General features: G+C 38.3%; 1 protein-coding gene across 6 annotated transcripts in view; it reads left to right on the forward strand.

The window, feature by feature from the left end:
• pot1 (protection of telomeres 1 homolog) overlaps positions 1-15,360 on the forward strand; it is a 59,496-nt gene that overhangs the window by 26,641 nt on the left and 17,495 nt on the right. For all 6 annotated transcript variants that reach the window (XR_014893446.1, XM_085283111.1, XM_085283112.1 and 3 more), the window contains exons 8-10: positions 422-552; positions 739-1,035; positions 1,883-2,038. Coding sequence is in view for 5 of the 6 variants with exons in the window: in XM_085283111.1 (XP_085139237.1) it covers positions 422-552; positions 739-1,035; positions 1,883-2,038 (584 nt within the window). In the remaining variant the exon portion in view is untranslated. The remainder of the gene's footprint in view (positions 1-421; positions 553-738; positions 1,036-1,882; positions 2,039-15,360) is intronic.

A 15,360-nucleotide genomic window follows, 5' to 3' on the forward strand; every position in this document is an offset into this window, starting at 1 on the left:
ATCAACCTTTTCGGGCTTCTGTTTAATAGTTTCCCTTCCTACTCACAGTCATTCAGCCAGTCTGATTTCCCAGTTATTTGGGACAATCTGTTGGGGACAGTAGCTAAACTGTAGCTAAACTGCTTTCGCTTGCACCTACTACAGGTACCTGGCTAGCTACAGGATTTTCACAGGTGTCGAGCTGTGTCTTCAGTTCACTGAGCTTGGCCTCCAAAGCTAAAGCCAGGTTGCATTAGAAGTATCATTACCAAAAAAGCCCAAGGAATAGCTTAACATTTGACACACTGAGGAGGAAGGTTCAGGAGGGACAGGTGAAGAAGACAAGTGTTGGTGCTTACTGTCCTAGTCTCTGAAACAGTTGAATTGTTTTTATGGTAGACTAGACACTTTTTTCTGATATCATAAAGTTCTCTTTTCACAGATTTCTGCTCTAGCCTGAAGATTACTGACCACTCTAATGAAAAGATTGGCTGCACCATCTTCTGTGAGAAACTGGAGGACCATCCCAAAATCTTTCGGAATGGAGACATTGTTCGCATGCACAGAGTTAAGGTGCAAGACTGCAGAGTGCATTTAGTGTGTTTAGTATCTATATTTTGCCCTACTGATTTGTAAATTTTCAGGTGAGAATTAAATATTGCAAAATCACCTCTATTAATAAATAGTAATATTAATGTATTGATGAATAATCTTTATTCATGTGAAATGTAATAAATAATTCTACATCTGTCTACACAGGCTCAAGTTTTCAACAAGTCCATCACGCTGGTCAACACCTTTGGTTTTTCTGTGGTGACATTTGATGGGGTGAAAGGTGCACCGGTCGAACCGCGGACATCCAGCCGTTCATTCCACTTTGACCCAGACGACCAGCGGACGGTGGAGGAGCTACGATCCTGGGCTGCCAGTCAGGCTCTCTTCGCCTCAGTTACCAGCACAGTCCCACTGTCTGCTGTTCAGCCCAAAGCTTACTTTGACCTGACCTGCCAGCTGCTGGCCAAGGCCCCTGTTGATACCACCTGCACCTTGTTGAGGGTAAGAAACCTGAAGAAAAGCACTTTTCAATGCCATGTGAATGTTTTTGAAAGAATTTGTTAACCTTTGTTTTCCACGTGAATTAACATCCGTAATCTTGTGGCTTCAACTGGGAAGAGATCTCATGTGTTTTGTTTTGCTACTGATGTGTTTTACTTTACACCTCAGGTTTGAGAACAGAAGCTACGCTGTAAGTGGTGACTGGTTTCCTGCCAGTGATGGGGGAGATAAATTTGAATAGGATTTGGCAGTAAACGCCAGGCTCTTGCCAATCAGCTCTCACCCACTTCTAGAGTCTTTTGTTATGCAACAACACATACAATCAGGAAAATATGTTTTTCAAATTATAGCAGGCTATTTGATAAAGAAAAGAAAACCTCATCAAAAAGAAGATCAAAACTGTCAGTGGAATGTGGTGATTCACTCAGACACCAAAAGTGACAATTGGTGGAAGAATACTTGCATCCTTGTAGTCTTGGGATCATGTGTTGGTGCCACCTGACCAGAACCTTCAAATCCAGAACCTTAATGTTGTAAGAGGCCAGTGACAACTCACCATGCATAATCTTTCTCTGTTCCATTTAGTAATGCCTGTTTTCAAATAGCTGTTCAGGCTTTGTGATTCTTTCATGATTCTATTCCAATACAGCGTGATATTGCTTCTGCTTTTTAGGCACCATGTTTGTATTCAGGCATAGAGCTTTTTGAGACTGTACGGGCTGCAAAATGCTGCAAAATTAGAGTGACAGATGACTAGATGAGCATCACCTGCATGTTTCTGTGCTTTTATCAGGTCAAAAATGTGTGTCGTGCTCATTACCTATATCATGTTTTTTTATTTTCCCAGGTGTGGGATGGGACCAGGTGTCCTCACACTCTGCTGAAGGTAATTGTTGAGCCACATGTCACAGAGGGACAGTTGTCCTTCTCCAAGGAGAGGGAGAACCTCATTGCCGATGTCCTCGTCTATGACAACCATGTGGAAGTGGCTAGAAAACTGAAGGTCAGAGATTATAGATAATCTTAGAGCTAAATCTTGTGATTACCCTCAGAAATCACATTCATCTTCATCTTTACCTTTACTAATTTACTCTTTGCGTATATGGTACGGAAGCCTGTGTGAATAAAAACAAACAAACATATTTTGCAAAGTACACTTGGGTACTGTTATAACTGCAGGTAGCTGATTATTAAATATTTCATTGGCATTACGCTTTCTTTGGTGTCACACGAGGCAATCATTTGACTGCCCCATAAACAGCTCTTATTCTTCTCAAAGAAGCAATTAAAGTAATTGAAAGTAGAAAAAACTGAACGTGTAAATTTATACAATGAAGCCAGAAGGAGGAGCTGCTGAGAGAAACCAAGGGACACAGGTGGTATTAGATGTGTCAGAAGGCCACAATGGCTGCAGGACTACTTACTTCATACAAACTGGGACAGTAGCTTCTCAAAACAAAGCTGACAATGGTTGGTACATGTAATAATGTTAATAAAGACACAGTCTCAATTCATTTTTCCTATCATAAGCCAGATAAGCGTAATATTTCCTCTGAATACGGGACGATTCCGTCTTTTTACGGGACGATTGGCAACTCTACTAACTAATCTTATGAATAAAATAAAATTCACTATCAGTAACATCAAAGCACCCACCCAGCAGTATATAAACTCTGTCATGCTAGCTAGTACGCAGTACGAGTTATTGTAACAGACTGTAAAAAGTCAGCACAACGAAAATAAACTCCACCTAAACTTGGTTCATATCTGACTCAGATAGACTGCAGGTCATAACTTCTTACCTGAAGTTCAGTTCACCTGACACTCGGACTGGCGGTCGCCTCAGGTCTCTCCTCCTCCTGCCTCCCCTTTCTCTCATCCACCTGCTGGCCTCCACCACTTGTTGTTACTGAATCTGTGGAAGCTGCCATAGCTACCACCAAACAACTGAGTTATTTTTACACCCCGGCCAACATCTGGCCAATCCACCACCTTTCATTGTTTATACCGTTACAAAAAGAAAAAAAATCATCGACCCACCGAGCAAATGCCCGGTATGCTCGATGGCCAGTCCAGCTATGGCCATGCCATCAGTTAAGACTTCGAGTGCCAACTGTAGCACGCGTGCCTAGGGTTGCCGACCCCTGCTCTATAGCAACCAGGCTCACACCTGCCTGCTTAATGAGCTCTGTCTGTCACTGCCAAGATTAATATTAAATCTTGGCAGAGTCTTCTGTTTCAACTGTTGCTGTGTCCACAGTGTTTGCTCTACATCCATCATTTTACCCTCAAAACGTAGCCACTGTTGTTCTCTTTCCAACAGTGTGTCTTTTAAAGTTCAGCGATATAAAATTTTTAAACTGTATTGCTCAAAGTACAGGGATAACCTTCTAACTGACCCATAGAAAAACATTGTATTTTTTTTTAAAGTGAATTTGCTCTTTTCTTTTTTTTAATTATTCTTTTTTATATTAACCATCACATCTCTATATCTATACATACATATTTATATACCTAAATGAGTATATACAAAGGAGGAAAGAAAAAAAGAAGAAAAAAAAGGGGAAAGAGAGAAGAAAAAACAAACAAACAAACAACAAAACAAAACAAACCCCCCCCCCAAAAGAACAATACACCTGCCCAGACCAATATATATAAACTTGGAGCAGATATGGGAGGAGGCCTTCCCTCCCAGTTTACTTATTGAAGTAATCTATAAAAGGTTGCCAAATTAGGTAAAAGTGTTTAACATTATCTCTCAGTGAAAACTTAATTTTCTCCAGCTGTAAATGATACATTGTGTCTACACAATGCATCATTTCAAGCAGAGTGAGTTGGGGAGGGGTTATTTTTCCAATTTAGAAGTATAAGGCGTCTTGCAAGCAGTGCTATAAAACTCAAAACATGAATTTGTTTGTTATTTAAGTATTTAACTGTAGCTGCACCAACAAGTGCCATTACTGGGTCTGGGAGGAGACGTATGTGACAATGAGGCAGAATTCTGGTCACATCGATCACATCTTGAGTTCACCCCTGGAAACATCCTTGAAACCTTCAGTTTAGACAAATGGAGCCTATGCAGGACCTTAAATTGTAGTAGTCCGTGCCTGCAGCAGACAGAAGTGGAGTGAATGAGTTCTTGTGCTTTAGTTCATTGATCTTCAGTGATGTTAGTATCCAGTTCCTCACTCCAAGCGTTTCTCAAGTGGTCCAATGTAGTTGTACTATTTGCAAAAGTTGGTTGTAGATCCTGGAAATAGCTCCTTTCTTTAGCGGGTTCATCAGGAACAGATCATCTGAAACTAGTTTTTGTGGTTCATTCGGAAAGGATGGAAACGTTTCTTTAATAAAATGACGTATTTGTAAATACTTGAAAAAGTCTGTTTTCTATGGAAAATTTTTGCTGAAGTCGTTGAAACGAAGGAAAAAGATTATCAATAAACAGATCCTTGATTGTGTGTATCCCTTTGGAAGTCCATAGCTGGAATGTGGATCCTGAGAACAATGTGTATGCTTGATTATGAGTTAATGGTGTAAAGATTGAACATTGACGCCAATGAAAATGCCTTCTATTCTGAGACCAAATTTTTAGTGAGTTGGATACTACCGAATTTTTACATTTATACTTACCCGGATCTGAATTTGAAAAAACCAAAGATTTAAGAGTATTAGGGAAAAAAGTCATACTTTCCATCCGTTCCCAATCAGGTCTATGTTCCCCACCCCAGAATGACATACAACGTATGTTACAGGCCCAATAATAGAGCTGAAAGCAAGGCAACCCCATTCCTCCTGTAATCTTGGGTCTTTGGTCTTTATTCTGGGTGTCTTTTTGTTCCAGATAAACTGAGAAATTAACTGGTGTATTTTCTTGAAAGAAGTTTTTGTGATCAATATTGGGATACATTGAAACAAAAATAAGAATTTGGGTAAAGTGCTCATCCTAATGATATTTATTCGGCCAGCAAGCGAGATGGGCAGTTTAGACAGTCTTTCCAAGTTCTTTTCAGTTTGATGGTATAAATTAATAAAATTATGTTTGAAAAGGCCAGAGAATTCACGGGTTACATTTATTCCAAGGTATTTGAGATGGTAAAAGGAAACGAAGTCAATGTAGTGCTATCTAACTTTTCTAAAGAACTAATAGGAAACAATATGCTTTTTCTTAGGTTGATTTTGTATCCAGAAATTTTCCCAACTTCAGTTAAAACTCATAATTTTTGGCAATGGTTTAATAGGGTCAGTGATATATAGCAACAAATCATCTGCATAGAGAGACACCTTATGTTCTACACCAAATCTCCTTATTCCTTTATAATTCTTTGTAGAGCGTAATTGCATGGCGAGAGGTTCTATGACAAGTGCAAATAGCAATGGGGTCAGAGGACACCCTTGTCTTGTAGAGCAGTGGAGGAGGAAAGGACTAGAAATTATCGTATTTGTGTTAACCGAGGCCTGAGGTTTTGTGTAAAGCAGCTTAACAAAGGAAATATGATTTGGGCCTATGCCAAACTTTGACAGGGTCGGGAAGAGGAAATCCCACTCGACACTGTCAAAGGCCTTCTTCGCATCTAGTGAGAGTAGTATTTCAGATTGATCATAAATATTATGTGTATATATAACATTTAATAGCCTTCTAATATTAAAAAATAACTGTCTATTTTTTACAAATCCCGTTTGATCCTCCGACACAACTGTTGGGAGAACTATCTCTAATCGCATAGCCTGAATTTTTGCCAATATTTTATTATCTACGTTCAATAGACTTATTGGTCGGTACGAACCTGGCTCCAAAGGATCTTTACCAGGCTTGTGGATTAAAGTGATAGTGGTATCATACATGGTTGAGGGTAAGCATCCTTTAGATAAAGCTTCGTTATATACCTAAAAAAAAAAAAACCATTGTATTTTTAGTGAGAAGTTTATCTCAACATCAGGAATGACCCCACTTTTTAAATCGCTTCTGTGACCACATTTTTGACAGCAGGAACATAAAGAACACACTGTTGTGTAGAACAAGTCCTCGGGATCCTCGTGGTTTGAAACTGATTTTGACAGGAGTTAGAGTCTTGGATTAAGAAGCAGTTTTTCAACAGGTGCACCGAGGTAGATTTGACAGGGTTTTGCCACAGAATAATAGTATGTCAGTAGTTAGTGCAGGCCTACTGGATAGAGCATTTTGCTTGGCCTGCTAAATTCAAGCTTATTGTTCATTGGTGGATTTCTCTTCTGCACACAGGTGGTTCAGATCTAGGCAGTTGGAATCAGATGATGACTCTTGTGACTGGATGATTAAACTTACAGCATTTAGCTGTCTAGAGTGAATTCTCCCACATTTCAGTCATTCAGTGATTTAAAGAATATGAACTTTTAATATTCATTAAGATGTTTTTGATTCTAAATTTTCTTTTGTCATTACTCAGCTTTCTCAAATGTACATTTTAAACCTGTTCAGCTACTTTCCAACTTCTTCTGTGTAAATGTCAGCTTTCATCAGTTCTACACTTTTCTATTTAGGTGAAAAGCAATGTGAAAGCTATCAGCATTCACATTGCAGTTTCTTCCGAATATACATTTTCTAGTTAAACATATGTTTTCTCTACTGTTGGAAAATGAGATAAAGAAAATATATGTTAATGGTTTACGAAGTAAAATTTTATTTTAGACTAAAACACCAAACAATGCCCTGAGTCACTTCAACCCAAGGGATACCAGCATGTACTAAAAATGAAGACCATACAAGGGTTAAACAGACCGTCCAAGTCTGAAAACCCTCCAATGTGAATTAAAACAATCCTGATAAGAAGAGTGAGGCAATTAGGGTAATTAATTGATGAATTTACTCAGGTCATCTTTGTCTAATATTAAAATTAGTTTGATGATCTGAAACATATAAGTGCAACAACATTGCAAAAACTAAGAAATCAGGAAGGATGCAAATACTTTTTCATGGTAATGTATAAGTCTGTGAAAGACGGTGACAATAGTGGGCGAGCATATCCATCATTATTCAGAGCACCAAGATATAAATCATATTGTGTCAGTTAAGTATGGAACAAGACCACACAGTTTTGTAGTTGGAGGTTGTCAGGTACATCCTGCTTTTTACAGACTGGTTCATTATAAAACTCTGAATACATTGAATGAGTTTGCTGTTTATTCACTTCTAACTGACACCAGTTTATGAAGCATTTCTCATGCTTTCGATTCAAGTGTTGCGTCAAACAGATGAACTTAATTAACAACCAAGCTTTTGAATACAAGTCAGCTTTCTTTTTTTGCTTGTTAACCTGAAAGACCTGACCAGATGATCAGATCTGCCATACCAATGAACTATACCTACATTTTTTAAATTAGGATATTTTAGGTTGTTGCAGATCATTCTCCAGGCATTCCTTTATTTCATTTTATTTTTAAAATTTTCCTTTCCTTTCCTGCAGCCACTAATTTCATTTACTGCTATAAAAATTAACTTGATAGTTCCTGCAGAGAGCATAATGGATGCGTAATCTGTTTTCTTGTTCATAGGTTTTGTTGTGTTGCATTACATAAGGGTCTTTGTGTTGTGAGTTGAGGAGTAGCAGATGGATGCCACTCATATTCATTAGGAGAAATGTAGTCTTTTGAGAAATATAGCACTTTGAGAGTCGTGAATTTTTACCAGCCAAATAACACTACAATTTGTATTTTACTTGCACTATGTATTGTTGGTTTAGTGCAGTGGTTCTCAAAGTGTGTGGCGTGCCCCACTGGTGGGGTGCAGAGTTCTGACAGGTGGGGCACAAGTTACCTGGCAAAAAAGTCATGCAGAACTAATGTTTAACGTCAGAATCACTTTTACTGCCACAAAGACGTTTGTGGCAGTTACGTTAATATTATGCACATCCGCTGCAGTAATGCAGTAATGGATTTTAATTACTCCCAGGAGAAAGTAATTTGTTTTCCTACGGGTTACATTATTTTAACATTTCTCTGTAAAATGACGTGAAACGCGTCATCTCATAATTACCAATTTAATTAATACAAACTCATAGGCTACAGTTTCACACACCAGCACAAACACTTATTCTAATGAGGACACACATGAACTTTCTCTTAGTTTTTAGTTGTGAACAAAAAGCTGACAACACAAAGCAAAGATATAACCAGTATAAAGAGATTTTAAAGAAACCGTCACAGTGATTCTACTTGAACATGAACAGGTAGAAATGGAGACTATAGCCTGATTGCTTATCACTACTTCTGTTACTTGTTAAAGTTAATGGTCTGGCTGCTGGGCTGGCGTCAATATTCACTCAACTTTAACATCACTCTGGGTTCTTGGCTAGCTTGGCGTTAGCATGCTGTCTGTGCAGAGGCTTGCAATGAGCCGATGCGTTAGCAGCATAATGCAGTTTGCATTTCACCATTGTACTTTTGTCCTTTTATGCAGTAAAAATAAAAGTAATGTCCATATCCACTATGCAGACTGGGCCACTATTTTTCTGCTCCCGCACATGAAATGAAATCAGCTGATTCTAGCACAAGTGCAAGTGGAACCGATAAGCAGGATCAATAGGCAGGCAAACTAACAGTTCAGAGAAATTGAACTACAGGATGATGCTATTCCTATGGAGCATTAATGGCAAGCAACAAGAAACAGGTTTTTTTTTTTTTTTTATCATTATTGCATATGGAACAGAAAAATCCTTTCTTTTTTTTTTTTTTCAAGGGAGTTGGTTTTGGGGTCTGCTTCAAATGGCAGTTCTCCTGGACTGCATTTTCAAGCCACATTGTTAGTGTTTTGGCCCATGTTATTTTTCTGACCCACAAGGGACTGTACCTGGTTGAAGCTGAGTTGAGAAGTCATTAACCAAGTTTGGTAAAAATGGATAACAAAGACAAACATCAGCAACATGATGGGGAGATACACTTCAATTACTCCTATAACTGGAGGTGGGGCCTAGCAGACAACTACTAGCTACAGCTAACCAATGTTAGCACATGTCATAGAGACTGCACTGCTAACTGAAAGCTTTACCGAATGGATAAGTTATGAAAAAACACACTCATCCACCATACATCCATTAGGGGAAAATTAGGGAATAATATAGCTATATAGACGCTTCTTTCGTTGGCTGGTCCTTTTTAGAGGTACAAACTAGTATCTCGAACCAACAACCTTCTGACTAGGAAATGACCTGTTCCATCTCCTGAAAGCCACCCCGTGTTTTTATTTAGACATTTCATCTAGATCCTTCATGGTGGTTTCTTAATGAGGGCTGAAAGCCATGATTTGAGATCTCGATTTCTCCACGAGAAATACTTAATGAAACTGGGATTTGTGTTTTCTGTGTGTATCTGCATTCACCTTCTTGGAATCTCAGTATTTTTTTTATTTTTCATGCATGTTGTTTTGGAAGCAGGTTGCTCATATTCATTATGAGAAATATATTTCTATTTGAACAAAAGCTTACAGACATGCATAATAATAGAATTTTAAATCTTCATTTCTTCATTAGTCCATCTAAAAGCAATACTGCAGTAATTTTCATTTTTTATTTTTTTTATATTTTGTAACTCAGTATAATGTTTATGAGCAGACAATGGGAGCTGTTTCTTTCTGTGGAGAACTCAGTGAATTGCCACTTTTAATGTGACTGGAAATGATTGAAATTGCTCTGATGTTCTTTAATATTTAATTTACCCAATTTACCAACGGTTTGCCCCAGTGAAGCCAATTTCCTTTCAGTAAATTTCTCTCTAAGAAATGATTGTCTGTCAGTTGTTATAATCAGTAAAATTTTAAGTCTGTCAGGCTGAGTTAATCAAGGCTATTCTACTATTACACATACCAGCACATGTAAATGTTTTAAAACACCTAATCAAAGCAGTTAAAGAAATATTGAAATTATGTTGAATGAGATCATCTCCACACCAGTCTTGTTGATTGCAATATCCATTGCTTGTTATAAATGTTGTGGAGTGGAACAATTACCGTATTTCCCGGACTACAAAGCGCACCTGAATATTAGCCGCACAAGCTAAAATCAGGGGAAAATCCTGTTTTGTAAATACATTAGCCGCACCTGACCAAAAGCCGCAGGTGTTTCAATGTTGACTTATCATATGTAAGAGAATATGCACAAAGGGAATTGTCAGGAAAGAGATGGCTGTTTGGAGACACACCCCTTTTATTAATATTTTGAAAAACAAGTTATGGGTACATATTTGCATAACTTTTTAGGTATATGTACAAGTAGCGGTAATTACAAGTACGAAACATGTACTGTGCTTCATAAATGAGTAACAAATGTAGTACATAACAATAACCTACAGCACACCAGAAAAATAGATCCGGACTACCTTTTAGGCTCAGGTGCAGTGACACGGCTTTAACAAGAAGAAAAGTCAGTCATTCACCACCATCTTCCTGCGCACTAAAACCACCAAAGTCCTCTTCTCCAGTGTCGGATACGAACAGGCTCAGGATGGCTACGTCATCCACTCTCAGCTTCTCTCCTTTGTTGTCACTTTAAAAACCAAACAAATCCTCGTTGTCAGTGTCAGAGTCGAACACCCTCAGAAGGGCCGTGGCGGTGTCCTCCTCTCCATCATGCAGCAGTCCAGCCCTTCGAAATCCGTTGGTGATCATGGATGTTTTCACACTTTTCCACGCTGTCAGATTCCACCGGTGGAGTTGAGCATAACTTACTTTTCGCAAGTTTATCGCCGCTCGTCATCCACGCCTCCCGCTGAATGCGTAGCGCTACTTTGAAGTTTGTCTTTCACGCTACTTGTACGGCACTATGTTGCCTGGCGGATGGACACGTGACCAACATACCACTCTTGAACCCCGATACTGTGTGTCTGATTACACGCCCTTCCGCCAGGCAACGTAGTGCCGTACAACAGCGGAACAAACAAAACAAATCGTCTTACGATATGACAAAAATCATGGACAATCCATAGAAAAGCTGCACCTGACTAAAAGCCGCAGGGTCAAAGCTTGTGCAAAAAGTAGCGGCTTATAGCCCGACAATTACGGTAATTTAAAATTAATAGTATGCATTTATTTATTTATTTGTTTGTTTGTTTTTATGATGTGATAACTGTGGAAACACAAACACTGCAAAATCCTTTCACTGACAGCATTGACATTTGGTAATTAAAGAGTGAAAACCTTTTTTTTTTTTCCTTTTAGGTCATTAAAATGAAGTAAAAGATACCCATTTCAATACGAATTTAGCAGAAAATAAATTTTTACTGAAATATTTATCCCTACATCTTTGTTTCTGTGAATCAGTGTTGTTTACTGCTGTAACACTAAGCTGGTCAAAAATGTGGGAGGTCATAAGCTCATTTAGCATATTACATTTAATTATGTCAATTTCCTGTATCTGTCATAGATCAAAACATTACCCAGAATTCAAATGTCGAACGTCATATTTACATGCAAGTTGGGTCATGGTCTAAATTGTGGACCTAGTTTGGACATCGTATCGATGTCCAGAATTGGTTATGGATTGTTTGATTGATTATTTGATATGGAGATTCTAATTAGTGCAAATGTAGGTTATTCAAGGACAAATATAAATTATTGGAAATCCACATTCCTAAACCCCTCACTAAGAACATACATTAAATAAAAAAAACTTAAGCTGATTCCTATGTTATGCAATAAGTGAGCCCACGCTTGATCCAGGACTTGAGTTTTGTCTGCTTTCTTCATTTCATTGAATTAAAGCCAAACTTCAGAATAGTGTGCATCCAACTGTGTTTACTTTTGAAACCCAGAGTCTATCAAAGACTTGATGTGTCCGTAAAATTTCATTTGTTTTTAAACATGTTTAAACCCTCAAAAAGGTTCATTTGACAAAGTAATGATAAATAGAGCAGATAAAATAAAATGAACTGTTTCTTTACTCTGTGGTTTTATATCATTGCCAGCTTGATATAATGATTGAACTCATAGTAGCTTAAACTATGTAGAAATGGAGGGAAACTGGGATGCAGCCATTTGATTTCTTTAATGGTCAATTCTTGAAACGCTGTGAGGGGAAAAAAACTTTGCTTGCTTGAAGAAATAACTATGACAATGTGAACAAAACAATCAGTGTGTGCTCAACTCCTGCAGCTTCAACTCATTATATAATTTTTAGCGCTCATGCTTGACGAACTAAACATTTCCATGTCATTGAATCTTTTTGGGAATTGCGAGGTAGGGGGAGGGGTGTGTGTACTGATGCAGACACCCTTCACTCCACTCCACTTCAATGTTTCCTGTTTAGAGATGACACCATTGCGAAAATTATGCATTTATGTCGGCTTGGGGAGCGATTAGTTCTTTTCAGCACTGTAGCTAGGCCAACAAAGAGTCCGAGCTCACTTGAGCCAAGCGTTGCTTTAACTTTAATCAGTAATGACTTCATGAATTTCTTCACAAATAAAATTTTAACCATTAGAGAAAAAGTGACTCATAACCCTTTTCTAGACATGTCATACAGCTGCTTTCAGTACTATTGAAACTAGCTAATTACTATTATTTTCACCCTTTTAATCTAAGATTTTTCTAAGGTATAACAATAATCTTAAGGGGATTTCACAAACCAATAGGTGATATGGAGCCTGTTTCACCTTGTAAATTTAATATGGGTAAGATTGGCATTTTAAAGAAGCCAGATGCATTAAAGACAATTAAATAATAATAGGATTTATAGGATTTATTTTTCCACCGTGGTAGTTTACTGGACAAGTGACAACATAACTTACTACTATATAAACTAGCTGATTTTGAAGGAGCTCTTTGAATTTAAAAAAAATAATCACTAGATGATTCAGAAACAAAAAAAATGCTTCTATTTCTTGTGGTCTTGTTTTAACTTAGGTCTCAGAGTACATTTGATGTATTTGAATTGTGGTGTACTTCCTTTGGTCACAGCCCCCGTCTCCCATTGAGTTGACGTTCCAGCACAAAGAGCTCCACTGTCGAGTCATGCTGTATCTCTCTGGCTTTTAAAATCCATTTCCTGCAGCTCCATAAATAAGCCATTTTAAAATGAACAGTTTCTTCTTCTCAGTGAAGGCAAAAGTTGCTTTTTTTGGCTGCTTTCACAGGCTTCTGATGCTCCATAAAGCCCAAAGCAATCTTTTGAACTTTACATAGTCTTTTATGGAGCGACCAAGCAGCATTAATACCATAAGACGGCGGCAGTGGCGTCTTGGCTGTCGGGTGGTGAGCAGACAGTGGAGTGTTTAGTTTTCGTACAGACTCAAAGAGGATGCCAGAGGCTTCTCCACTCTGTTTCTTTGGCCTCTTTTAAAGGAAAATGATTTGTTTGCAGGGGAAGCAGCAGGGTACTATTTTTCTGTCAGAGGCCGATCACTCTCTGAGCTCTGGACCAGTGCATTGAGTTCTATATCCCATGAAAGCCCCATTTGGCCCCACATACATAAATGTTACCCCTTCTTTGCAGAATTGTTTTAATTCAATCACATTGGAGATGTTTTGAGTATGAATGGCCTGTTTAAGGTCAGGCCAAAGCATCTTAATCAGATTTAAGTCTTGATTTTAACTAGGCCACTCCAGAACCTTAATTTTCTTTAGCTTCTTTTTTTTTTTTTTCATTTCAGTTTGCTGTCTTTCTGAATATCCCAAGTGCATTTTAGATTTGATGCACAAACAATGGCTGGAGGTTTTGTTTTTTGCAGCATTTTGTATGGTAAAAAGCAGAAGTTATGTTTCCATCAATTACAGCAAGTCATCCAGGTCTTGAATCAGCAAAGCAGCCACAGACTATCACACTACAACCACCATCATGTTTTACTTTTTGCATGATTTTCTTTTTATGAAATTCTGTGTTAGTTTTATGCCTTGATAAAAGTTTGTCTCATCAGTCAACACAGTATTTTTTTCAAGTCTTGAGGATGATCAAGTTATTTTTTTTGGTAAGTGTGAAATGGGTCTTTGTGTTCTGTTTAGTCAGCAATGCTTTTTTGCCTTGAAACTCACCAAAAGTATGGGAAATCTTTTACAGACAGATAAACAAAGGCAAATGCTCACATCCAGGAGGTGAGGAGCTTCCTTTCCCGTCCGGTGACCCCTTGTGTATAAAGGAATAGCTAAAAGAAGCTTTTCTTATATCATGTCTACATGCCAAATTATCCTTCTGAGATTAGTTATCCTCCAAAGAATGCAAAAAATGGTTTACTGAAAAATGATAAATGTAAATGAAAGCATGCATTTGTTGACGTGAGAGAATAGCTTCAGCACCTTTTGTACGCACTGCGACCTTAGTCTTCTGACCAGATGAGTTAGGTTCTTGTCTAAACATAGTGCTGTTTTTCTCAGCTGCTCATTATAATCATACCTGGGGTCTCTGGGCTGCTGCACAGGATTTAATGTGTGCATACAAACAACAAGCTCGAGTGGGCCACATCTGAGTCGACACTGCATGACACTGCCGTTATTTGTCCTTCCTTCTGTCCTCTGGTGATTTCCCTCACTCTTCCAGCTTTAGTCACCCTCTCGTTTCTCGCTACACCTTTTTCCAAACACTAACTGTGGTAAATTCTTTTAAACTGTCATGTAGCAATAAGAAAACACTGCCATCTTCAGAGTACTTAGAGTTGTTTCTTCTATCTCACGCTGCTAAATATTCAGGTCTTTGGAGACCAAACAAAACTGAGACTCTGCAATCAAAAATACTCTGTATGTGGTCTCACTGGCTGCCTTCTCCCCCAGTGGCAGTTATATGATCTTAATAGTAGTTTTTATTTAAACATAGTGTTTTTCTATGCTCTTAGGAAGTGCTCCTGACCTTGTAGAGTGGTTGAAGTAAATTTAGGTAATAATGGTTACTGCAAAGGTTAGGATATATTTTTTGACATCTTTTAATTAGTAGGTGAAATTAAAATGGCACGTAAGCATTGTACGTGGTCATGTGATAAAAGGAGATTGATATATGGTAAAGGGAGAGTTATCGAAAAAAGGTTTATTTACATCTATCTGACTTCTTTGCTCAAGGCTGCTGGCACATGGTGTGCTGTGGTATTATTTTTGTTTGTTGTGCATGAATGCAGGCGCTTAGAGATTCCCACATGACACAGAGGAAGACAGCAGTGACAGTTGGTAAAGACATCTATTGGTTAAATAAGCTAACTGCACTTGATGAATGCCTGGCAGCACATATGAACCAGCTAATGGATGAAATGCAACTGGAATGACTAACTGAAAGCCAGACAGTTATGATCCCCAGAAGAAACCATCCCATCCAGCCAGTCCTGGCGTCATAGTGGCTGAAATGAACAGGCACATGATTCATTACATGAGGGGCCCAGAAAGGA

The sequence above is a fragment of the Mchenga conophoros genome, linkage group LG7 (assembly GCF_057382185.1).
Source record: "Mchenga conophoros isolate Kocher_MC1m ecotype Shallow Benthic linkage group LG7, M_conophoros_male_GT1.1, whole genome shotgun sequence".
In the NCBI taxonomy this organism is placed as follows: Eukaryota; Metazoa; Chordata; class Actinopteri; order Cichliformes; family Cichlidae; genus Mchenga; species Mchenga conophoros.